This window comes from Plutella xylostella, chromosome 6, assembly GCF_932276165.1.
Source record: "Plutella xylostella chromosome 6, ilPluXylo3.1, whole genome shotgun sequence".
Taxonomy (NCBI): Eukaryota; Metazoa; Arthropoda; class Insecta; order Lepidoptera; family Plutellidae; genus Plutella; species Plutella xylostella.
In genome coordinates this window covers 4,973,289-5,000,066 of record NC_063986.1, presented here as the reverse complement: position 1 = coordinate 5,000,066, position 26,778 = coordinate 4,973,289, and the positions used below count along the sequence as shown (strand labels likewise).

Below are 26,778 nucleotides of genomic sequence, written 5' to 3'. Positions count from 1 at the left end.
TTTCTCTAAGTGACAGAAGGATACTTTTGGATACCATGCTACTGTATAACATTGTGCATAACAGGTTTGACTGTAGTTCGATTACAAATAATATTTGCTACAGAATACCGAGTGGTTCTCAGCGTATCAGAGATACATATCCGCATCGACTGTTCCTTACCAAACTATGCAGAACAAATGCAGGCCAAAGAGCACCCTTGTGGAGATTGATGCACAGTTACAATAATTTGTTCCTGGAAGTAGACATATTTACCTTGTCTGCAGCTAGATATAGAACCTCATGTCTCAATATTATATGTGATCTAAGTGTGCGTTCATAGTTATTTATTTGTAACTACAAATCCTTATATATATATTTTTGTTTTTTGGTATTCTTGTGAAAGCAGCCTAAAACCAATTTAATTTAACTGTTAACCTGTGGAAAGCGGTGCTGGTTGTACAATTACCATATATTTTAATAAGTTCTTTGTTTCTTTAGTATTAAACATTGTACAATTGTTTGTTTTCCCGAATAAAATAAAATAAAAATAAAATAGGCCTCCACCACGCTGGCCTAGTGCATGTTGGTGGACTATACTTAAAATAGAAAAGAATACTACTCTATTGACTAAACAGAACACAAATAACAATTTATACAGTCGATAACTCAATAGGCGGCCATATCACTAAAAGCGATCTGTTCCAGGCAACCTTTGGGTGAAGGCATGACTAGTAAAAATAATTAATGAGGAAGGTGTACAAATGTTCTAGTAGCTTACCCAATATTCAACAACGATCGTACACAAAACGTGATCATGGCGACATGCGCAGCCGCAGCAGCCGCCCACAACGCGGTCAGCGGCACCGCGGCGCACGGGGACGGGCCCAGCGCGCGCCAGGGGGCGCCCCACGCCCCGCTGCTCTTGGCCCGGGCGGACACCCAGCCGCCGAAGCCGCGGCTGTAGTAGACTGATGTGGCTGGGGGGATGAATGTAGAAGGTTTTTTTGGGTAATTTTGGTGAGTTATACTATATTCTTCTTACTCTATTTAGGCGTATTATTCAATTTAATATAACGCTACATAGCATGTATGCAATACATAATTATAGCGACGGGGCACTTACAACGATATTTAATATATGATAATGCTAAGTTGTTTAGAATAAGAATAAGCATTATGATTATGAGGAAAAGGACGGCTGCCTAGGTTCAAAACATACCTACAAACTTTACTTCAAAATCATTAGGTATTATAAACATATCAATTGCAAGTCTACGGTAAAGATGGAATCACTTTAGATAAATAACTCTTTTTAATCTCCAATCCAATTTAGTATGCTCGCGCAATCTGCAGGCAAAGAAGATAGCAAAATTCCTGTATTATTTACGTTTGTAAAGGGAGCAATTTTATCTTTCTTTGCCTTTTCCTGGTGGCAACAGGAACGTCACTAATAAAAATTCCACCCTGTAGTCCCGCAGTGAACAAAGAAGTAAAGGCATTCATAGTCACGGGTAAATGTCTCATATCGTCATTGTTCAATAAAACCTGAATCGAGTCTGAGCCGAAGCCAGCTTGAATACGAAATGAGAAATTTCACCTCACAATTTCCTGAACGGTGCATGACGAGTGCTTTTTACCTACCTGTAACAATATCGACCTATCTATACTTACAAAAAATCTGAAAAATCTACAACCAATCAGCATAGTATCGTGGCGTTGGTGCTGACAATCACTAGAACTGAACTAGGGTTTTCATCGTAGGCAGAGGATTAACCAGTGAGACCAGGGGGGTCACTCTTAGTAGGCAAACAAACGAAGCAATCGGCACAATGTAATCGTGATTAGCGGCTGCAGTTTTGCTTTTCCTAAGACCTGGTTTCTCATGATTCTGTTAGTTACAGTCTCAATAACGGATTTGCTGACGACGCGTTTAAGGATTATTACCCTTGTTAACTGGATGAGTCCCACGACGAAAATCTAACCGACCATTCATAAATCCAGCATTATGTGTATCATTCACTCATTTTCCTCACACTTCACTCAATATTCTGTCATATTCATTGAAATTTGTTGTCTATGTCTCTGTGATTTCAAACAACCTCAAACAACCAAACTTTTTGGTTTTGAGGTTGCCATGGTTACTATTTCTACCGAGGTTGTTTTTTGACATCCGTCATTGAAAATAATATTATTACGCCATGCCCTTTGAAAAACAATACAACGAACAAGATGGAGTGTCAGTGCAAAAGAAACTTCTCGGGAAATAACATATCAATTTCTAAGTAAGGTCTTATTTTAAAATATTTTGTTAGAAGATTTTTCACTTAATTCAATAGTTCTCATTAAGTCATTAGGTTTAACTTCTTGAATCTACCTCTGTGGTCTAGTGGTAGAAGCTCAGCTTCATCACCCAGGGATCCCGGGTTTGATTTCCAGGTAGAGCCATCAATAGGACATTAAATTTAAACTTTTATCTCGGTTTGACATTATATAAAACCCAGACAGTATTTCGCTTCATTTTTTATGTCACACAACATCTAGTTCGTATATTGTTTATCAAAGGCTCTGTTCATTTTTCCATCTTGAATATTGTCAGAATGAGTGACAAGTAAACAACCCGTTGCCTAGTTACCGGTCTTAACCAAGTCTTAGCGGAACCCCACAGCAGCAATCAAGTTTATCACCCGATCAAGGAAGTTAACCCCGTGATTTAGCATGGTGGGACACTCACTAACCTTAACGGTGCAACATGTAACCAAACCGAGGTATTTTTAACCTAACCGAATGGTGTGAAATTAGGCCTAAGCTTCGGAGCGCTACGGTAACCACGGCTCTATTTCTGATGGTGTGACAATCCTTGTTCGTCCATTCTTCGATTGAGTGGCCCCCAGTTGTAAGCCACTGACCGTCTGACGATCCTATTGGCTGATTAATAATAATAAAATATACTGCTCTACATATGCTATACCTGCAGCGAGGATGGTGACGACGCCGGTGGGCACGCCGAGGCCCAGCGCCGGCCGCTCACGCTCCTCCAGCCAGCCCACCGCGCCCACCACCAGCCCACCAATGCCGCACACTATCTGTAAACAAAAAAACATGTAAATGTAGGTATATACCACCTTATTATAAAACTTCTGTAGAAAAGGTTTAGAACCGGTTATAGTCCAGAGATTTCATACAAATCATGAGTCTAATCTCGGGTTTAAACCAGAACCATCTTTGGTCTATACGGTTTATAATAAGGGGGATAGGGCCTATTAGAAAGAAGTAATTGGAAGCAAAAGGGTATTGCGCCCGAGGCCGATAGAGAGGTTTTTGTAAGATTGTTCTGAATTTGGTGACATAATATAATGCTCACGACTGTAATCCCAAAAGTTGTAATTCAAAGAAATCGTGGCAGCTTTTTATAATTTAATATTTATGCTGTTGGTTGGTTATATACAACCACCGGAGGAAGTATAGTGATGAAATTATAAAAAACTTGAACTTTTACCCTTATGTAGTACTCCATACGAAGTACTCGTAAGTTACATACATGTACGAACGGAAAATTAATTGAAATTCGCAACGGCCCCGCACCCTTTAGACCACATTGCAGTACAGCTGAGTATGGCTCGTGGTCCCGACCAAATATGCACAAGCCCGGTGTGGTTTTAAATAAAATGTTTGCCGTTTTAAATACACCATCCCTTAAAATGCGGATGTTTTTTCTGCTTTATTCCGATGAAATTGTATTAAAAATCTCTGCAACGCATAAAAAATGTAATCATATACCTATATAAATAATGTTGCCTTTATGTAAGGCGACCGACCATCAATTCCCATTTAAGTTAGCATCACTATAATAATATAAAGTAATTGCCATCAACCAGGAAAGGTCTATTCAAGTTACGAATAATGGTAGTACTTAATATCTGCTTACAATTTAACTGTCTGTTCCGGAGATCTTGTTGGCGCTCTGAACACGATACTCCACGCTAATTACTTGGAATTACTTACCACAACTGGACTAGAATTCCCAAAGTGTATTGTATGATTGTATGATACGCTGTGAGACTATGGTAGGGACCTAAGCGGTGCTATTAATGAAACTAGGGCACCACCCAGCCCTGTAGGTGCAGTGACGCACGTGCATTCAAACCCCTAGTAGCTGCGACATGCCTATGAATGCGGTCCTTTCTGGTGCTTGAACGACACACACACATACAGTACACACAGGCATATAGGTATGGCATTTACAAGGGATTCGGATTATGTTGTTTGAAAGTACCCACTTAGGTATATTTAAGTACTAATTTTGTCATGAGTTTTTCAATTCAGTGTTTTACCCAAAAACAAAATTAAAACACTACAATTTAGAAACGATTTAGAAACATGTAGTTACCACCTATAATTCATAATCTATTACAAATATTAATGATTTGCGAGAGCTTCCCAGTTTTGTAACTACGATCTATACAAAGCTATAAGTTGGTGTGGATTCTATTAGCAAATTGGCAATCAACTATTGTCGTTTCATTACCATTTCATGAAGTAACATGGCGTGGTTACTGTTTGATCATTGCCACATTTGCCATTTTAAATAATTAGATGGTTCACACTCATTGCAGTGATGACTGATGATATCGTCATACTTAAATCATAATACGAAATTTTGATTTTCATCGGAACTGTAACACCGAATTGTAATACAGGGTGTTGCGAAAGTGGCATAGTAAGCCAAAAGTGGGCGACAAGGTTTAAAAAAAAACTTTGATTCACCGACTTTGGGAAATGTACATAATAATAAAATGAAAGGTTGAACCTATATGATGCGTATCCAATATTGTCTCTTCTACTTAATCCGAAAAGCAGTACACTTAATTCAAATTGAAACAATGCTATTCTTGTCAGTCAAGTCACGAATCTGTCGGCTTCTTACCATATTATATGAACAGAGAGAAATGCTTTGATTCAGTAATATTATTATAAAGTAATCAAATTGACTTTATTCATTAGATAAATACTGTATCAAACTCTACCTAGTTAAAAACCTTTCCTTTGTGGCCCTATTTTTCTACTTTCAGTTACATTTTTTTACTTTGCCTTTGACTGTATTTTAAAGCTTGTACTTCGGTGGCTGCAGGAGTTAAATTCCTGATGCATTCTGGTCGCGTCTATTATTATTTCTGTCGCGATAAATACCATAAGTCCGCCATAAGTAAATAAATTTAATAATTATATATAAGAACGTATATTGAGAGGTACGTAAGTACTTATTTGTGAAAATATACCTAATTTCTTCTTCCACTCTTGATGTTCTTAAACTAAGTAGGTATATATATTCAAGATACTTGACGAACGTAAAGTATCCGAATGATTGGAGTTGTGCCAAATTGGTGTGTGTGTGCACTGAGGGACCACATGTTTTTTTGTAGGTTTGGTAACTAAAACATTTAGTAAAAGTTGTAACTTAATTTGTAAAACGAATGCTGGAATTTGTAAAGAATTTATTCAAAAGTTATTCGACATTATTATGGTCCCTCAGCACAAAAAATTTTTTTCAAATTCTCGAAAAGTATTAAGTTTTGAGGAATCTTTTGTTACTTCATAATTAGTAAAAAATCATTTAAAGCTGTACACCTCGATCAAAAACATAAATTTACTTTGATTATATCGTATTCCAGTAGTTTTTATTTGTCTCTGAGGGACCACTTTTTATTGGCTTATAAAATACTAATTATGACATTAAACAACATAAGATTTTTGCACGATTTAGTAAAAGTTACAAGAAACGTTATAACAGTGAAATAATTAGATAATTAAGTGTAAATTTCATAAATTTCCTATTAATTTGTGGTCCCTCAGTTCACACACTATAGAATTATAAATTCATCAAAATATCAAAAAATCCAAGGAAATCTGCTATGTTGCACTTATTACAAATTATAAAAATGGTTTTACTAAAGGAAAATAGTCATTTATCACGGATTATTCACTCATTCAACAAGTTATTAAAAATTTTCCAACTCCCCTATATTCCAATTTTAGGTTATGTTATTTATTAGGGTGACCGCACACTAAAAAAGATTTCAATATGTGATTTATATAGAGTGACCCTATATTTGAACTACAGTAATTTTTTGTGTAGATGATTAAGTTTCCCCACGCCTCCAAGATCATACACACAAAAATATTGCACCCATCTACCTATAAAAATTTATGAATAAAACGTAGTGTTATTTTCTCTATGTCTATGAAGTGAATGAAAGTGAATGGGAGATTTTCCTTGACAGTTTAAAAGTTTCAAAATCGTCCGATAGATGGCCACGGGCCTGTCGTTTTATACGAGCTGCATTCTTCTGAGGGAACGAAAGACATCATATAAGTAAAGCCACAAAGTTACAGTGCCACAAACTTATCTGTTCCGGTGACAACTCACGTAAATGTCTAATATTTATTCATTCTATAAGATTTTAAGTTTTCCAAGAAGAGAAGTTAGTGGTAATTCGCTCTTGTGGTTTTAATAAACCCATCTAATCTATATCAATATATCATCATCATCATCATAAGTTTGTCGCACTGTAACAATTAATATTATGCATAATATAACAGCTAGATATCGCATATGGTTGAATTCACGTACATTGGGTTTTTTTTATTGGCTGAAAGAACAGGAATCCATGCCGGCTAAAAAAATATGCAGTCCTGTTGAGTACAACGTTCATAGAGAAAAAACTAACTAGTTACCAAGTAAAAAATTACTTGTGTCATGCTCGTACTCGCATCTCATTTAGGAGCTCTCTGGCCTCTAGCTGAAGGCTAGAACTGGTATATATATCTACTAAGCTAGTACAGAGTTATAACCGGGCAGCGGTGACATGGTAGCTGCTTGATTTATTAGAGTTTGCTGAAAACTTTCTAAATAAGTAAGTGAGGAATTATAAAATTTTATAACAACGGCCATTTTGGCATGTCCCTCAACTTCTTTATTTATTTGCAGGGATTTCTTTCCTGATATTGGTAAAAAATGCCTTTTAACTGAAAATATAACTTATTGACTATATTTCAAACTAAAATGTAATTAAATCCTGCTTAAACTGAATTTTACAAAAATATTTTAGCAAGTCGTGACCCACGATTTTGCCCTGTCCCCAGCATAAAATGAAACTTTAAGCTCAATTTATTCAAAATTTTTCTAAGTAGCCGAACTTTTGGAGTGGTTTTTATGGAAGATCTACTAAATAATTATCGTTTGACATCATTAAAAGTGCGAATAATAGCAGTTTTATATTTTTAAATCGAAAACAATTGCGGCCCTAATTTTGATACTTCCGAAAATGTCGGTTTTGTTACCGCATTTTTTCCTATAGAAAATTTACCAAATGCTTATTTTTCGTTTTTAAAATATGGCAATACTAATATATTAGGGATTGCCGGCTTAAAAAAATGAAAAAGGCCTCCGTGGGTAGCTCAGTGAGACTGTCTCTATTACCGGTCGAACTGTGACCAAATTTGTCGTCAGATTTGTTACTACCTTAATCAATTATTTTTTAACACATTTCTTTCGATAAATTAATATATAAAGGCATGGTTAATGCTAAACAAATTGAGGTATTTGGTTTATCACTGCTAGTAACTGAACGGCTAATATATTTTTTCAAAGGTTAGGTGGGCGTGTTTTGTTACTTCGGTTTTGTTACTGAGGGTACGGTAACATATAGTTGGAACGAAAAAGTAACAAAATCGACAGGTTTACATGGCGACTTTAATAACGGAAGTCGGATTGCTATGACTGTTTATTTATTGTTATTTTTTGTTATAAATGTGTTTTTTCGAGCGATATAACCCAATTTAGAGTTAAACCTATTATGAAGATATTTGAAGTGAATTTCATGTAAAATTGGGCCCATGTTTTAGATTCATCATGTTCAAATTTTGTGCTGGTGCCATGTAAACCAAGCCCAACTATTTTGTTACCGTCCGTTTTGTAGCTGTCCCTGCATTTTGTTCGAAGATTTTGTACTATTTTGTTTAAAACTCTTTACTTTTATAATTTATTTGGTTCTAATTATTTAATATTAGTTATTCCCCAACCTATGTAAAAGTTATTAATGTGTTGTTGTTTAAATTACGCCTCAGGCATTAAAAATAATCCTTGATTTGTTGACTGTGGTAACAAAACTGAGACATTATTGAATTTTTAACTGATTTCTAAAGAATATACGACTTTTTTCCCTTGATAATGTCATTTAAGAAGACTGTAGCTTTCCTTTAAATACATTAAATTGAAAGAATACCTAAAGTTTAATTAATTATTTAGGCCCCAAGAATGGTAACAAAACAGAAATTAATTCATACTAACCGTCACATTTTTTTCATTTTATTAAATAATTACTAATAATACCGTAATTACACAATAGATTTTAATAACTATAGATTATAGCGGTGTTATTTCATTTACTCAAAATATATTACAACACCAAAAAATAAAAACATAACATTTTCATCCGTTGTTATAAATTTTTATAATTCCTCAAGTAATAATTATTAGTCATAATATTAACTCTTCGCAGTTCTTTCAGAATGCAATACCAGGTCGCTGAAGTAGGTAACCTTCCTTAGCTGGACAACAACAACAACAAGTAAAGAATGTCACAGTTATTCGCCGTTCCACTGTCATATCGATGTCCAAGGACTTTTTCTTGGGTATAGCTAACTACCTAAGTTTACCTATAGATAGCCGCAAGCTATCTGCTGTTGGCGAATGTAATGTATAATAAATGAATGAGTTGCTGGTGACGCGGGCGGCGGAGCGGGGCGCGGGGCGCAGGCGCTCCCCGCGCCACTCTCCGCAGAACCGTTGCACGAGGAGCACGTTCAAAATATAAATCTGTGTTTTATTGGTACCAATCGATCCTGTACAAGTGGCGATCCTGCCAGTGACTAAAGCCCTAGAGGTATGTACCAATAATAAATCATAATACCTAATAAATGTTTGGAAAAGAGGTAAATCGATGGCGGGACTTGACTCGGAAACCTGTTATTTTGCTAGCATACCCAATTTTGTAGGAACTACGTAGGTAGGTCGTCGTTGCATCAGGTCTGATCAGGTACAACTAACATCTTTACGTACCATCTTTATTTAATCGAGCTATTTTATTTTGTTTTAGCTAGGTTGACTTAATGGTTTCAAAATCGAACCTACAACAATGTAAGTAGGTACCTACCTACGTACCTTTGAAGTTGCAACAAGGCGAAGCCTTAAGGTTTTGGCCGAGACCTGCCCGTAGTGTTGACGAACATACCTAAAGGTGACCTTGTTAATGTTTTTCATATGAAGTACTGAACATTTTACTTATCCTGGTGGCATGACTGATCATTTACTTACCCAGTTAAGACATGTTAGCCGGGTTTCATTTATCAACTATTATAATTGGTATTGTTGTGTTAATCAATATTTATTAATTGATGTCATCTACCAAGGAATGCTGCCAGAGCTCATAATATTCACACATGATGATACAGAATGATAGTAGCCCACAAAATCGGTGCAAAGGCTTATAAAATAACTTTCCTTCCTAGTAGGACTGCACAGGAACTCGTTAACCGCCGAGTTAGTTAGAATACAAAATTAGACTGTGTGTTACTTGTCAATCTAGAATATGAATATAGTGACCTGCATCATGTTTTGAAAAACTGAATACTTAGTTATCCGCCAGTGTCACAGCCTTCATCTAATCTTTTCCAGTAGCTGATGAGGCTGAGATATTTAGTAAAATTATCTTCCCTTCAAGCACCACTCCTCGTTCCAAGGACTAGATGCCGCGCCAGGTGTTGCAGGCCGTGTCGTCGTACGGGGCTGACAGAGCAGGGCCTTGAGGCTCCAGGGTCGGCTGCTGCATTTCTGAGGTCAGTCCAGAATTACATACCCTAGTCAGCATGTGCTGACCTGAGCCCCAGCGGCCTGGATCGATATTCTACATTTTACAGCTTTTAAATATTGTTGCAAAATATTTCACTGGTTCCATCCATTCGGCTAGTGTATGTTAAAAATATTGCCTTGACAATAACAAGATTTTGATCAATAATTACTTATAAGTATTGCTTTCGAAGAGGCACTGTGTGTATCCATATGTATAATACCTACCTATATGTATAGGTACATGTATACCTTCTATAACTTTCTGACAAGTCAGGAATAATAAGGAAGTACTTAAGTCTTATGTATACTTATACCTTTCTTTTTAGTATATCTTCTACCTAGAAATCTATGCATTATAAATTTATATAGATTCAAATATTTATCTACTGATATACTCATCAGTAGCTTATGGGTCACAGTTGGTTTTCTCTCCACCATGCGATAATAAACACATCTCACAATGTTTGACTAGGTTTCAGATAGGCTCAGACTACATAATAGACGCATTTTTCCTGAAATAAAAATGACATATTATGTATCTAGCCTATCTGAAACCTAGTCATTTCTGCATGGTGATATTACAACTGAGGCGCGCGGGCGACTCACTCTATTTATATAGGCACCCGCACCTTGCAAATTAAAGGTGGAGAGAAAAATTGACTTTATTTAACCGTCACTGTGACCCTTATGATGCCGAACACGGAGAAAGTCGAAACGCCATATCTCACAATGTTTGACTAGGTTTCAGATAGGCTAGATACATAATATGTCATTTTTATTTCAGGAAAAATGCGTCTATTTACAAAAATTAAACATGTTATTTGCGAGACATTGTAAGACAACTGAACTGACAGTACTGACACTGACACGCAATTTCTTCATAATAGCCATAGATCATGACAATGTTGACATTCAAATACTACTTATCTATGTGTCTTGTTACTGTTCTATGGTCTTGTTCATAACGCCATCTTACATCTTTTTTGGTAATAAGAGTAATATAAAGAGATGGCGCTACCTTGTACTAAAAGTTCAGCCATTAAGGCACTGTCCCCCCCCTGACAACGTTTTACAAGCGCAAGCAAGCAAGTAAAGGTTTTAATTTTTCTTGTAAAACAGTGAAGATTTCCTTTGTGCCTATGCAAAGTGCGAGTATGCATTGCAGCTTGAACTCACTTCTGTACAAAGTATTAGTAAGTAGTTAGGTATTATTTGACATTTAAAATGTAATTTTTCATAAAATTAAAATCCAAGTGGTGCATAATACAGTATACATTTCGAGTTTATTTCCAGCCTTTATTTGAATATACATACATTCATAATAAATGCATATATTTCACATGATAAAATAGGCATATATTATTTGTTCACGTCAAGTTGTAATTTGGTCACGTGACTTTTACTATAGGTTGTTTTTTTCTTATCGAATTTCCAGAAACATGATTTTATTATATTTCATGTCACGTTGATGTGTGCTCTGTACCACGTTTTGACATTAGCGGTATTTGCTGTGATAGTTACACATGATCTATGCATTACGTACCTACAAATATTTGTACCTACTAATATTTGTCGTCGTAAACGTAAGTATATCGTTTTCTTAATCCGTTCCCATTAATCCGCTCCCGCTCATACCGCCCGCTCCGTCTCTGGCAATCAAATTGCTCACGATCTCTGCGATACAGGCTCGCCTAGTGCAGAGTTTACCGGTAACATTGGAGTTAATAATTCAAAGTACCCTCATTATGCTGTTTTATTTAATTATCCAAATAATGTAACTGTGTTTTTTGGTAAATAAACTTATTTGTATTTGTATTTGTATTCTTCAATTATTTCAAAAGGAAGGATACGGCCGTCAGAACGTTTGTCAAAAGAAAATTGCACTTGCGCGCTGGCCCTAATTCATACAAATTATGACAGATTTATGAGATTTTACAAGCCGATAGATGTCGTGACAACATAGTGTACAGAACTGTCAAATATTGCACACAGAGCAAAGAGGTTGAAGTATTAAACTCGGAATAAGAACTCACTACTTTTAATAGTACTTCTATTTAGTCTAATTTACAAGTACAAGTACTACAAGTAGATAATGAATGAGGGCAGATATGAGGCAGATATAGAATTTCCTCTGTGGAAATAAGATGTGAGCTGACACAAAATCTGTGTTCTGAGGGTTTGACAGTTTAGTACAACTCAGACAACGCCATCTGTTTCTCCAATAATGTATTTTTTTTTAACAAACTCATTGAGACTTTTTTTAGTGTGCGGTCACCCTAATAAATAACATAACCTAAAATTGGAATATAGGGGAGTTGGAAAATTTTTAATAACTTGTTGAATGAGTGATTAATCCATGATAAATGATTATTTTCCTTTAGTAAAACCACTTTTATAATTTGTAATAAGTGCAACATAGCAGATTTCCTTGGATTTTTTGATATTTTGATGAATTTATAATTCTATAGTGTGTGAACTGAGGGACCACAAATTAATAGGAAATTTATGAAATTTACACTTAATTATCTACTTATTTCACTGTTATAACGTTTCTTGTAACTTTTACTAAATCGTGCAAAAATCTTATGTTGTTTAATGTCATAATTAGTATTTTATAAGCCAATAAAAAGTGGTCCCTCAGAGACAAATAAAAACTACTGGAATACGATATAATCAAAGTAAATTTATGTTTTTGATCGAGGTGTACAGCTTTAAATGATTTTTACTAATTATGAAGTAACAAAGGATTCCTCAAAACTTAATACTTTTCGAGAATTTGAAAATTTTTTTTTGTGCTGAGGGACCATAATAATGTCGAATAACTTTTGAATAAATTCTTTACAAATTCCAGCATTCGTTTTACAAATTAAGTTACAACTTTTACTAAATGTTTTAGTTACCAAACCTACAAAAAAACATGTGGTCCCTCAGTGCACACACACACCCAAATTGTAGGGTTCATTGTTTAGCATAAATATTATGCTCGTGAAGTTTATTTATTCATTTATAACTAAAAGTAAGTACTTAAATCTCATTATAATACTCAGTTAATGGGATTAGTGAAATTATATGTATCATCTGCATAATTAACTAATTTGGATCCTATAGTTGCGGCTGCCGGATACTAATGATAATTATATTTATACATTTTCTATAACGCTCTCACATAAACGAACAATATAAAACTGGTGGACAGCAGACCAATGCTATCTCGTCATAATCTGCCTCCACCCCCTAATCTAACAGCCTCAATTTTCAACTCTTCTCCAAAGGTTTTCTGGTAGAGATTGCTATAAAAAATAAGACCACCTTTTTGAACCGTTCATGTTTTGTAATTATTTTTTTGAGCAAATTATGTATACTGTATCTGCTATGGTAAATATCGCTGCAGTATCGCAATTTGTATAGGTATACATATTTGGCCGGAACACTCGCCTGCAGTGTGCAGTGGAGCGGACGTCAGGGGCAGCGCGACCGCCGATAATTTGAACGTGTCCACCGCACGCGGAAACCAACACATCTACCGATATGTAGGTACAATGTAGGTACAGATTGTATAGTCAAAGATATGAATATGAACACGTATGCATACACTTCTGTAGGTACTTTTTAAAAACCCGCTTGAATCCCTTCAAATCAGATACAATAGAAGTCTCTAAATTGTCGTCAGACGCGATATCGCGACTTCGGGACGGACGCAAAAGGTAAGATGAAGTTTGGTTTGACAACTTATAAAATTAGGTTAGGTTTGTTTTGGTTTTGCAGCTAACATTTTACATGCTACCGACCATAATACTCAGTGGTAGGTACTACCTATAAGTGATTCTATCCGTTACCCTTTGAAAACTTTGGGTTACCTCGCCTCCTTGTTTCAATGCCTTCGAAGGTTTATGGAAATACAGTTATTAAAATGCCTCCTGTCTCCTATCAAGTGTATTGCACTTCTTATGGTACTAGAAAATAAGCGGAAGACTATTTATACCTAAACGAAATGTAATTAATTACTCGTAGTATAAAAGCGGAAGTTTCTGCGGAAGCAGCATGTAGGTATCTACTGGTGTACTATCCTACCAACATACTGTGCATCTATGTTAATTTATGACTAAACATAGTATACATAAATAATGTATATATTCAAGTGTGAAGAAAACAATGAGACACAATATAAGAAAACATAAACACGTAATATACCCAGATAAGCCTACCTAATCGTGCTTTATGTCAAACTAAACAAATTTCAGACTATTATAGTTCGTTAACTTATTTATTATTATAACTTAGATGCTCAAATCGCAAACAGCGAAAATTTTATAAATAAACAAACAAAATTGTAAATAAAATATATCGGCCTATCTTTAACTAAAAAACAACACGTATTTGAATTTGTCACTGTGTAATGATGTAGTGAAAATGTTATACACATGAAAATCTGTGAATTAACCGCAATAAATGAAGAGAAAAGTTTTCTTTGGTGAAGTGAATGTTGCTGCTTATTGCAGGGATTGTGTACCTTATTTATCTAACTATGGAGATTGGAGATCAACCTAGTGTAAAGTGAACTTTTAGTGCTGAGCTGAGAAGTGCAGTGTTACCTAATAATCACAATCTTATTAATATTTATATATTTGACATATATGTTATTTATTTATTTGACATAAGCACTTACAAATGATAAATGTACTGTATAGGTATGTTGACTCACTATGAGCCAACAGAGGTCTACATGCCCACATTGTCCAAGTTCTTCAAGGCAGTTCATTGTTCCTCGTGGACTTAATGTTCACATTGGTCGGGTGCATAAAAATGCACCGTCTCACTCTCAACCGCCAATATCTGTTGCTACAACAGATTCTGTGATTTCCAACACTCCAGACTTTACTCACATAGCGCAGTTAAAAAACACTGTTCGAGTCCTCAAGCATATACCTAAGGGCGCCAGGTGCCTAGCTGCAGGCAAACTTGCACAGCTGATTGACACCTGCCTTCAGACCAATGGTAGCCAGGAATGGTATGAGTTGCTGACTTTCAGTTATATTCGTAGTCGGCTTTCCAGCGGCTGGGATTCGTGCTGCGTAACTCAGCCCCTCTCACTTATGCAGCGACGGAAACCATATACAAGTCACTGGTCCGTAGTATCCTGGAAAATGCGGCGGTGGCCTGGAGTCCCCATCAGGACAAATACATTTTAGCGATGGAACAAGTCCAGAAACGATTCTTGAGGTCACTGTACAAGAAAAAGTACACTTACTACCCATTTATGTACCCAACGCGTTTTCTGGAAGGTTACTTAGGGTATGACTCGCTAGAACTCAGAAGAAACATGGCACTGGCAAAGTTTATTCTGAGTATCATAAGGAACAAGGTAGACTGCTTGGACTTGCTCCACAATATCCTAGTGCTTTTTGTACCTAACAATTTTATGAGAGCAAGGAGACACATGCTTTTGGCAGAGGCACCCTCGCGCACCAACTTGTACCGGGAGTCTCCGGTGCCGCGCGGCCGGCGCCTGCTAGCCCGGCTGCTCGCCGCTCAGCCCGGTGTCGACTTGTTTGCCGACTCACTCAACACCGTGTTGAGAGCGTGTAAAAGTATGGCAGAGATCGGAATGAAAGGTTCGTCCATTATGTAAACGTACTTAAGTAATATAGTTAGGTATAGTAAATGATGTTAAGATATAAGTATAATGATAAGTTTACAATTTGTAGTTTGTGTTTTAGAAATACCCATATGTAACGCCATAGGTCTCTAGCCTGTAATGTTATGTATGATGTGTAAATAAATAAATAAATAAATAAATATTGCTCTGCGGGCCCCCAGCACTGATGATCCACGATCTCTTACAGCCAAAGTCAAAGAAAATATAAATTCTTTCACTGAACCTTTGGTCACTGTTTATCCCTTCGATCAGGGGCACAGATCAGTATACAGAACGATAGAGGCAAAGGTTTACGATGGTGATTTGCGAGGTGCTGTGCGGTTGCTGACTTCTGACAACTCTTTGGTTCCCAATAACAGTGATACGTTGACAGGCTTACAGGAAAAACACCCATCGCCGTCACGCTCACTAAATTTTCCACCTGAGCCAAACCTTTCTTCTCCAGCGCTGTCTGTCGTTGTAGCCGATGTCGCGGAGGCTGTAAGCTCTTTTTACAGCGGTTCAGCTGCCGGGTTGGATGGACTTCGGCCGCAGCACCTGAAGGAGCTTACTTCTGTGTCCGCGGGTGATAACGGGCAGCGTCTCTTAGAGTCTTTAACTAAACTTAGCAATTTCCTGTTAAAGGGATTGCTAAATATAGAGATCTGCCCGTATCTGTATGGCGCTTCCCTTTGTGCACTCACAAAGAGCGGAGGAGGAATTAGACCAATTGCTGTTGGATCTGTGTTTCGACGGTTGGTGGCCAAGCTTGGGTGTAAAGCCGTCAAGTCAGATGTATCGGCATACTTACAACCGCATCAATTGGGGTTTGGCACAGCGTTAGGCTGTGAGGCGGCGATTCATGCCACTCGCAGTTTTGCTACAGCTGGCTGTGGAAACAATTTGCGTGACATAATTGTTAAGCTTGACATAAGAAATGCATTTAACAATTTAGAAAGGGACATAATTCTGTCGAAAATACAGGATCACACTCCGACTCTTTTTCCGTTTCTGAACCAATGCTACTCAAAACCAAGCCAGTTGTTCCATGGTCCAGTGCCAATATTATCTCAGGTTGGAGCGCAACAGGGAGACCCACTAGGACCAATGATTTTCAGCTTGGCAATACATGACACTGTCAAGCACTTGCAGTCCCTATTAAATATATGGTATCTGGATGATGGAACAATTGGTGGCAGTGTTAATACAGTTGTGAATGATGTGCAGAAAATTGTCGAAGCGTTGAAGGAATTGGGTCTTGAGTTAAACTCCAATAAGTGTGAGGTATTTTGTTGCAACCCGAACGAAGACATCTCAACCTTAACAGCAGTGGTTCCAGGTCTGAAAATATTGGATAAAGCAAACTTCACACTTTTAGGAGCACCTATCTTTCCAGAGGCTCTACCATCAATTCTGGATGCTAAAAAGGATGGTATCGTTAAGTCGCGGGAACGTTTGAAAAACCTGTCGGCTCATGTGGCATTGACTATTTTTCGCAGCTGCTTGTCAATGCCCAAGCTAACATACACAGTGAGAACTTCCCCGATTTGGCTGTATCCCGATAAAACGCAAGGAATCGACGATGCCATTAAGTGTACGCTTGAAGATTTGCTCAATGTTAGCCTTGATGATGTCCAATGGCAACAGGCTGCATTGCCCATAAGACATGGTGGCCTCGGGATTCGTCGGGTACAAGACACTAGTCTTTCGGCTTTTTTGGCCTCGGCTCATGGGGCAGCGGAACTGGTCACTCGTATTCTCTCAGTTGATGGTGACGGGTTCCGCTTGCCCTTTGTGAACGAGGCTTTAGCAGAATGGGAGGCTCAGCGTCCGGGACAGGTTACTCCCGATAATCCTGAGATGCAAAGGAACTGGGATGAGATTAACTCGATGGCAATATTAGATAGCCTCATCGAGACCAGTTCAGGTGTGGACTTGGCCAGACTTAGAGCTGCATCTGCATCAGAGTCAGGTGCTTGGCTCCATGCCTTGCCTTCACCACAAATGGGTACATTGCTGGATAATGACACATTAAGGATAGCTGTAGCTTTGAGGCTGGGGTGTAATATTTGTGAACAGCATGTGTGCATCTGTGGAGCACAGGTAGACACAAGAGGACATCATGGATTGAGTTGCCAGAGATGCGCAGGAAGATTTCCTCGCCATCACGCCTTGAATGAAATCATTCGCAGGGCAATGGTCACCGCCAACATTCCCTGTGTTTTAGAACCTCCTGGTTTAAGCCGCAGTGACGGTAAACGCCCTGATGGCTTAACCTTGGTCCCTTGGGAGCGTGGACGTAGCCTGCTGTGGGACGCGACTTGCGTGAGCACATTTGCTGCCTCTCACCTTCCAGGGACCACACGTACAGCCGGGTCGGCGGCGGAGAGCGCAGCTAGATCCAAACATTTGAAATACGCTGCCTTGAAGAACTGCTACACATTTATTCCTGTAGCATTTGAGACAAGTGGAGTATGGGGGTCTGAGGCAAGGTCTTTTTTAAAAGGCCTTGGACGACGTATAGTTATCAGAGGTTATGACCGCCGCTCCGGTTCGTACCTCGCTCAAAGGATATCACTCGCTATACAACGCGGTAATGCTGCGAGTATAATGGGTACCTTTGGGCCAGGTACGATTCGGGGTGGCCTTTTTGAGTGATTTTTGACGAGGCATATTGCTGATAACATTTGTTATATAGGTTAATGACGAAGCTATTCGCTTAAATTACCTTCCTAGATTATAATTTATTATGAAGATGCTCAATAGTAGCTGGTAAGTAATTTACATTAGAACTTTGAATAAACATTATGATTTCTTCACAAAACTACCTATCGATTCAATAAATAACGGATCAAAGTGAATATTGCTTTACTGTGAATCTCATGAAGTCAAACACAACAATGGCTAATCTTGCTAGAGGCCGGCCAACCAATCACTGAGCTTTCACATCAAACAATTTGCGGCTGGGAAATAGACGAGCTCAAAATGTAGGTATTATGGTTTTCAAACAAAACGTTCAATTTGAAATCGGGGTTTTATTCATAGGCACTATGTACCTATGCGTTGCGTTGAGGATACCATTCATTTTTGTGACGGAAGTTTTCAGACGATCTCATCATTCCTTTGGAGGATGAATGAGGAAGGCCGAGGACAATGTGTTGCGGCGCTCTTACATATAGGACATGCATATGTGTACAGTTCGGTCCAAACAACTTGATCGTTCCTGAAGTTGGTCGCGATTTCACTTTTGTGCTTTGTCAATCTTTGAAAAAATAAATAGCATTCGCTGCCAACTTCAGAACTTCTAAGTTGATTGAACCGAAAACTGTACACTGATACAGTGGGCAGTTACGGGCCGATGATAATGACGATGACCATATGGGCTTGTATAAAATCTGCGACTGTTTTGACAGTTTTTCAGGGTAAATGCTTGATTACTGTCGCAGGTTTTTGCGATGCGACATCAAAACACAGTTTTGTGTACAAGCCCTATAATTAGCTGAATCTAGACACGCGGTAGCGTGTCAAGCCAAGTTCGAGAAACAGAACTGGCGATCCGCACCGTGTGTGATATTACACGAACCATTTCGAGGCACTTTTGACCCCCTCATAAATAAAAAAACTATTTAATATAAACGTATCAAATTTGGCGAGTATATTGAGACTTACCAGATACATATGTGTTCTAAATTTAATGAGCGTATCTCAAATGGTTATTTAGATATTAATGTCCAAAAACCTAATTTTTAACATTGACTGACTCACTCACGTATAGATCAAAACTCTTATAACTCTTATGGTACTACATACTATCATAATATGCGAAAAATATGAAATGGCTTTGAAATGCATAATATTAATTAGGATTGAACTTGGCTCTCATTTCACATTTATGTTTTTGAGTGGATAATTATGACGTTTACCTGCAGCACCCTGACCCTTAGCGCCACGGCGAAGGGGTACAGCTTGGGATCCGAACCCGGGTCTTCGCCGCGGGAGGCGCCGCTCACCGCGCTGCTCACCGACTGCTTGCGCGACCACATCGCATCCTTCGCGTGCAGCACTGCAACCAGGGGTGTTGTGAAATACAGGGTGGTACAAAAAGGGGGGGCTTAAGAAGGTGACTCAGAGGGTCATTCTGATCTACGAATTTTAAAATTTTCGATTTTTTATAAGTTGTTGCCTTATTTAAGATTACCCCTGAATACCCTTTATTACTGTACAATTTTTGCAATACCCGGTGGTATAGCTACCTAATTATAAATGATTTATTCAAAGATAGCTAAAACTCATATTGTATGAAGTACAAAATTAACTTCTACTTATAGGTGCTATACTAACAAAATCAAAGTTTTGTTATTCCCAGAAATCCCAGTCGGGTGTATTTGTGCGCAGAATTTATAATTTCATCTGAAAACTAATTTTATTTCGAAAGTAACTTTGATAATATTTGTTACGTGTGTCATCTTCTGTATTTACCTCTGTTTGATTACTTACTAATTGGTTTTAAATTAACTAAGTTATAATAATATGGTTTTATAATCATTCATAATAACTTACTCTGCTTGTTAAACATACATATACGATACCTATTTATTTTAAAAAATAGTTTTTTTATCTTATTAGCACCCACTTATTTACATTGTAGCTTTTTCAGACAACTTTTATGAATTATATTTAGAGGAAAGTGAATTCACAGTAAATTAAGTTTAAATGTGGCAGCCTAGGGACGCAATTAGTTTAAATTATGTTGAACCCGCCCACCTGACCGACTGTGCACCGTGCATTATGTAAAATGTCACGCAATTTATTTCCACCCTGTATGTAACCTCATCAATCAACCCTGCTTCATTTAATTTACTGTGCGCACATTATTACATTACTACCTACTTAAATCTTAAACAATAGTGGTTTTTTATGCATTGGTTGACAGCTATAGACCAGAAAACCACTATACAGAAGATTTATACACATCTGTATGTGAGTGACATTGATAGAGTGGACCCATTTTGAATGGTTTTGCCATGCCTGCAGAAATATGAACTGTGTCGAAAATATGTAGGTATTGTGTTTTCTGTTGCTGTACAATCAAGTAGATAGATATTGATAAAAAATAAAATACTCAAACACAGAACCTACTAATTTTCCAAGTCAGCAAAAGCGAGCAGTGGATACTATTTCTTGAATTTTATTTGCACACGCTGCAGTATAAAGCCTGAAATATGGTCTCTGTTTGATGGCTGGGCGCAGTGCAACTGAATGCCTGCGTGTCGACGTCGATACAACAGGGGGGTTACTCTATACTAACGAAAAACAAAAGAACGAGAGTTAAACAAATAAATAAATATAATAATAAATATGTGTGGACATCTCACACACGGCCATCCGACCCCAAGCTAGGCAGAACCTGTGTTATGGGTGTCGGACAGCTGATATATATACAGAAATACATAGATACTAAATATAAATATCAACACCCAAGACCCGAGTACAAATATTTGCCTTTAAACAAATATCTGCCCCAGCCGGGAATCGAACCCGGGACCTTCGGTTCAGTAATCAGGGTCACTAACCACTACGCCATTCGGTCGTCCGTTGTGTTGTGGTGCAACCGCACATTTAAAACGAGCGAGAGTCGTGGCTCTCGTCGCAGCGCTCCGAAACTTAGTTTTTCGTTATATAAAGTGACCCCCCCATGGGTACACGATACGGGTGGCAGCCGGTCTTTTCCGCCCCGTAATATGCATGAATGAATTTCAGAAAATACGTGTTTTTTGGCCCTGTAGTAGACTGAACCTACCTTCTATAGATCATGCAAAAGAGTTGCAGAAAATTTAAATATACATTGCTACTCGTAATATCTTTTCGCTTTCGGTTACAATGCTACTTTTGCAAGTTTGGCTACATTACACACTGTATACATAGATAATAATGACATTCTGTAGGTATGTTTTGCTTGACAATTAAGTACCTATATATTATGCGTATTAGGGCGTGCAAAACCGAAAGTTTTTCAAAACCGGTTTTGAATTTTCGGTTTTCAGCCTCAAAACCGGTTAACCGGTTTTTCACCGGTTTTGATATTACTTATATATTTTTTGTCATACAGTACTAATTAAACAAGGGACCCATATTCTTAGATAGAGATATCCACAAAACATACGAATAAAACATTTTTTATGATATAATTATCTGTTTTTAATCAACCATATGACAAATTAATAATTTAGTGAACAGGAAAAAAAGTTAAATAAGAATTATCATAGTACTTACTGTTATCACATCTACAAAAAGTGTGTGGCACCTTAATGATGTTTTTATATCGTTCTGTTATCATCAATAATTGTATATTTTAAACATACAGGCAGATTTTGAAAAAAAAAACATTTATCGTCTGATTCTTACGACCACTCTATAGTAGCAGTAAGATGATGAATGTTTTTTTGATGTATTACAGATTTGTTCATATCAACGCAACGAAAGAAAGCCTAACTCATTGATGGACACGACTGCATTTGATTTGACGTCCTCAACACTTCATGAAAAAAGTCCATAACGTCGAATGCAGTCCCCGCACTTGGCCTAATTATATTTTCAACAACGGTCAATGCAGTCCTGTTTTACCTAGAGTTTGTATGAAGACCACCTTGTTGTGCTTTATTGGGCAAGATTTCAACGTTATAATTATGTGCACCCAGAGTACCTTTTTTTCACACAGCAATAAGTTTTCATACAGCAAAAAGTGTGAACTCACACGCACACATGGGTCACTGACGTCGTGTTTGCTTTACTGCGCCTAGGCAGAGTGCCGGCATGTGCACCAGAAAATCGTCACTCAATTTCCATACAATAATTTAGATTTTAGTGCTTTTTTATGAGTTTCACCATTAATCTAGTGTCCATCAGTGTGCCAACTGATATACAAATTCTTTTATTTTTAGAGTTTATGGGTTCAGCTTCTAATGTATGTAAAAAAAAATAATTTAAAAAAATAAAAAACCGACTTCAAAAAACCACTAAAATGTAAGAAATAATTTAAGGTTTACACAAATTCTACTCGTATGTGACAGTACAAATATACCTAAGGAGGAACTGTTCTTTTTTGATGTTGGTGCGGTGACAAAGTAATCTGAAGAAATATGGCACCAACTTCAAAAAAGAACAGTTCCTCCTTAGGTATATTTGTACTGTCACATACGAGTAGAATTTGTGTAAACCTTAAATTATTTCTTACATTTTAGTGGTTTTTTGAAGTCGGTTTTTTTATTTTTTTTTATTATTATTTTATTTTATAGTTTTTAGTTTATTTGCAATAATTTTCAATCAAAAGTAAGGTGCAAATGATACCAAAAAGTCCTACTAATGAATACGAATCATTCAAGCCTAAACACGAAGTAGTTGCTATATACTGTTGAGGAGTTCCCCTGACTGCCTTCCGTTACCATCCTCAGATCAGCTCAAGGTCACCATCATATGTTTTTGTTATAAGAACTATATTTACGTTCTTCATTTCATTAGAATCGGTTAACATGTGCCCAAAATGGAAATTCATACCCTGTTTTTACCCCTTTACCCACCCTTGGGGTTGAGATAAAATTCTGAAAAAAAAAATGGGACCACCTGGGAGCTCAATGCAATACAACAAAAAAAGAATTTTCAAAATCGGTCCATAAACGGCGGAGTAATCGGTGAACATACATAAAAAAATATATAAAAAAAAAGATCCCGACGAATTGAGAACCTCCTCCTTTTTTTGAAGTCGGTTAAAAAAGTATATAAAAATACGATCAAAACCGGTGAAAACCCGGTTTTCGGTTTCCGGTTTTGAACTCTCAAAACCGGTTATGAAAAACCGTGAAATATTGTCCGGTTAACCGGTTTTCAGAAAACCGGTTAACCGGTTTTGCACGCCCTAATGCGTATTTCTCCTATTTTACATTACAAAGGGGGTGGAAACACGATACTTGTCCCCCCGCCGCTGGTTATTGGAATAATGTCAACGAGAGCGTGAAGCCGCGCTTGTGTGCTCAACGGTGCATTTCTAATGCACGTCACGATACTGAAAACAACGTTGTGAGTTGTGTCTACACTCTTGTAAAACAATCTTACATAACGAACGTAACTAACACTCGCGTGCTGTGCAGTGAACCCATTTTTATCTGTGTTGAATTAGCTTTATTGAGGCTTTATTAATACGATTTTAAAGAAAATATTCATAGAGCCATACACATTCGTTTTATTCGGTCTATGCTTAAAATATCGGTTCTTTAGGTATGTGCTGCAGTTATTTATTCTTTTTTTGTATTATCTGCGGTGGTGTTTACCATACCCCCCCCCATTCCCCTCATCTCGCCTAATCTTTATTGCCCAAAACTCGTTGCGCATAACTCGCAAGGTCTAAACTTTTTTGGTCGAATCATCACTTTGCCAAGTCTTACGTGGCATAAGGCTCGTTTCGCCTAAAACTCTTTTGGCACAATCTTGAAACACGTAAGTCTCGTTTGCTCTAATGGTTCGTATATGTATAATCTTATTTCTCCTAATATTATCTTAATAAATAATATATTAAGTATATCCCGAAAATCACTATATCAAAATATCGAAAGTTAATTACCATTACAATTATTACAAACGCCATTAAACCCCATGGGATTGAAACCTAAAGATAGGCGCGGCGACGAGCAAAGCGAGGAGGAGCGTGTTAGCTGTACATTTTTGTCACAAGCAAAGCGGAGCGCAGCGAAGCGGACCGGAGCGTTTTCTACATACAAAGCAAACAATACAAGGCACCAGTTGCGCTAAGACGCCCCACATACAAGTTAAATCCCTAATATTATTACTTTATATAACCTACTATGTCATAGCATTATTAGAATAATCAAGATTTAGCCATGCCATTATTAGGCTAAACAATACTATGCGAAATAACATTTTACTAAACGAGATTTATGCCATACGATTTTCGGCGAAACGAGACTTTGACCAAACGTTACTATGCAATACAAGATTAGGCGAATTAATCTTATGCCAAAAAAGGTAGAACCATTAAATATTTCAGTCGTCTAGTACTTAATAGAAGTTTATCTTTGGAATCCGGTAAGACAAAACTAAGTTTTCTTAGGACGTAGAAGGCCGATCATAGCTGTTTCTTGATGTTCGAATAATGAAGATTAGTACGGTTGGACGGGCACGAGCAGCCGACCCTGGCTGACCCCTCTCCAGTCATGTCGGTCATCCGTCTTATGGGAAGCGTTACGCAAAAACAGTAACCCTTATTGCTTTTTTGTGGTTCAAGGAAACGTGTATGGGTACAACGCGTATTGCAAAATAGTTGTGCAAGTAAGAAAGATATAATTCAGGGAAATACGTAAAAAAATATTTAGCCTAAAAAATGTAAGTCTGAAAACAATTTTTTTTTATATTTTAAGGAGAGGCAAATACTTAAAACGTGAATTACCTACCAAAAGCTGCCTGAAATAAGCCCCTGAGTCCTCCCCCCATTCGCCTGACACACTATAAATAACACTTTTGCAACAACCTGTAGAATAGAGCATATAAGTACCCAAGCCAAATAACTGAAAAAAAACAATACAAGGATGGCCTTCTCGTTATATTATTATATTATTTTAAAAAATGCAAAGAATCTTCCTTACTATACATATTATATTCCTTACTATATTCCTTACTATAACTACAGGCTTTTGACCTTTTCGATAATTTGTGTTTATTTTTAGGCAATTATAATCATCATCATCACAATAATATACATACCCACTTGCAATTTATATTTTTCCATCAATACTTTGGATAAACTATGTTACACAATGTTTTGTATAAAAAAAAAAAAAAAAAAAAAAACGTAAACTGTCTTAATTCAGCTTAATTTACTTTAACTTACCAGGCATTGAAGAACTTTCAAATTATTTTACATTTTATAATTATTTACAGCACTCTTTCACTGACACTGGAACTAGGTCACCAAGAAACCGATTAAATTCAACTAAATTAATAATAAAAAGTCTTAAAAAACATCGAGAAGTTAAAAGCACGAGAATAATTTTCGATCTAGATAATCGAAAGACGTCATCTCTCCACGACTGCTGAAACACGACTGAAGCTGAATCCTGAAGGGATTCTGAATACGGGAGAAATGTTGTGACCTCCCAAAGTGCGTTTACCACTCGTTTAATAAATTGCGTAATTAATTGATATTATTAATTGATGGTTTTATCCGACTCCAATCCGACCAGTTTGAAAATGTATGCTTTCTTACATTAAGTAATATAATTTAATGGAAATTGTCGGTTACTTATTCAGCAGTGCAGTCTTATTTCCGTAAGAAATCCTACATCAACAGTACAAGTAGCTATTTACTACTTATTACTATTACTTATTTAGCTTTGTTTTTAGTTTTACTTGTTTTCCTATACAGATAAATTTTAAGTGCGTCCCGTGATAGTGTCCATTATTCATAATTACTTATTGCAGACTTCTAATCACTAGTGTTCATTAAGTTTAGCTTCAGGATAGTAAGTAAGTACTTTAGCTTTACTTCAAACAGTCATGTAAACGACATTTAAGTAGTTTGCTTTAATATAATTTTTAGTAAGGGTTAACAAACGGGTAAATAAATATACCTATTTTATTATGTGGATAACTGCTAAAATGGCAATATATTCAATTGACTAATCGGTACTCATAATAGTTTGGTAAAATATTAAGTAACGTACAAGGACATAGTTTAAAATTAGTTTCCCATTTACGCCCTATTTTAGTGAATGCTTTCAGGCAGGCCGCGCGGAAACGTTAATAAATTCGCTGAAGCCTGAAACTATGCCTGAAGTTTACTAAGTTATTATGAATTATCTGGGGGCACGGCAGTACCCCCACCAAGTCGAGCAAAAAAGCGGCACGGTCGTACCATCCTTTTCTCGAAGCAATTCAGGCCATTTTCGACCCCCTGTAACTTCGTTGTGGATAAAACTAGAAGACTGAATTTTCACTAACCATGCAGGCATTGTAAAGACACGGTATTAGGGCGTGCAAAACCGGTTAACCGGTTTTCTGAAAACCGGTTAACCGGACAATATTTCACGGTTTTTCATAACCGGTTTTGAGAGTTCAAAACCGGAAACCGAAAACCGGGTTTTCACCGGTTTTGATCGTATTTTTATATACTTTTTTAACCGACTTCAAAAAAAGGAGGAGGTTCTCAATTCGTCGGGATCTTTTTTTTTATATATTTTTTTATGTATG

The 26,778-nt window shown here is 37.1% G+C and overlaps 1 protein-coding gene across 1 annotated transcript; it reads right to left on the bottom strand.

Moving 5' to 3' along the window:
- Nucleotides 1-754: 754 nt before the first annotated feature.
- Nucleotides 755-25,649, bottom strand: LOC119690347. The gene is made up of 4 exons (XM_048621819.1): nt 25,421-25,649; nt 19,446-19,585; nt 2,949-3,063; nt 755-957 (listed from the first exon to the last, which is right to left on the bottom strand). The coding sequence occupies exons 1-4, from the start codon at nt 25,425-25,427 to the stop codon at nt 755-757; spliced, it is 465 nt and encodes a 154-aa protein (XP_048477776.1). The 5' UTR covers nt 25,428-25,649.
- Nucleotides 25,650-26,778: the final 1,129 nt, after the last annotated feature.

Excerpts from the sequence above, each read along its gene's own strand:
- LOC119690347 (XM_048621819.1), bottom strand. Across the intron at positions 3,064-19,445 it reads TAAGGGTCAGGGTGCTGCAG|ATAGTGTGCGGCATTGGTGG; the intron begins GTAAACGTCATA and ends TTTTGTTTACAG. Across the intron at positions 958-2,948 it reads CGTCACCATCCTCGCTGCAG|CCACATCAGTCTACTACAGC; the intron begins GTATAGCATATG and ends TCATCCCCCCAG.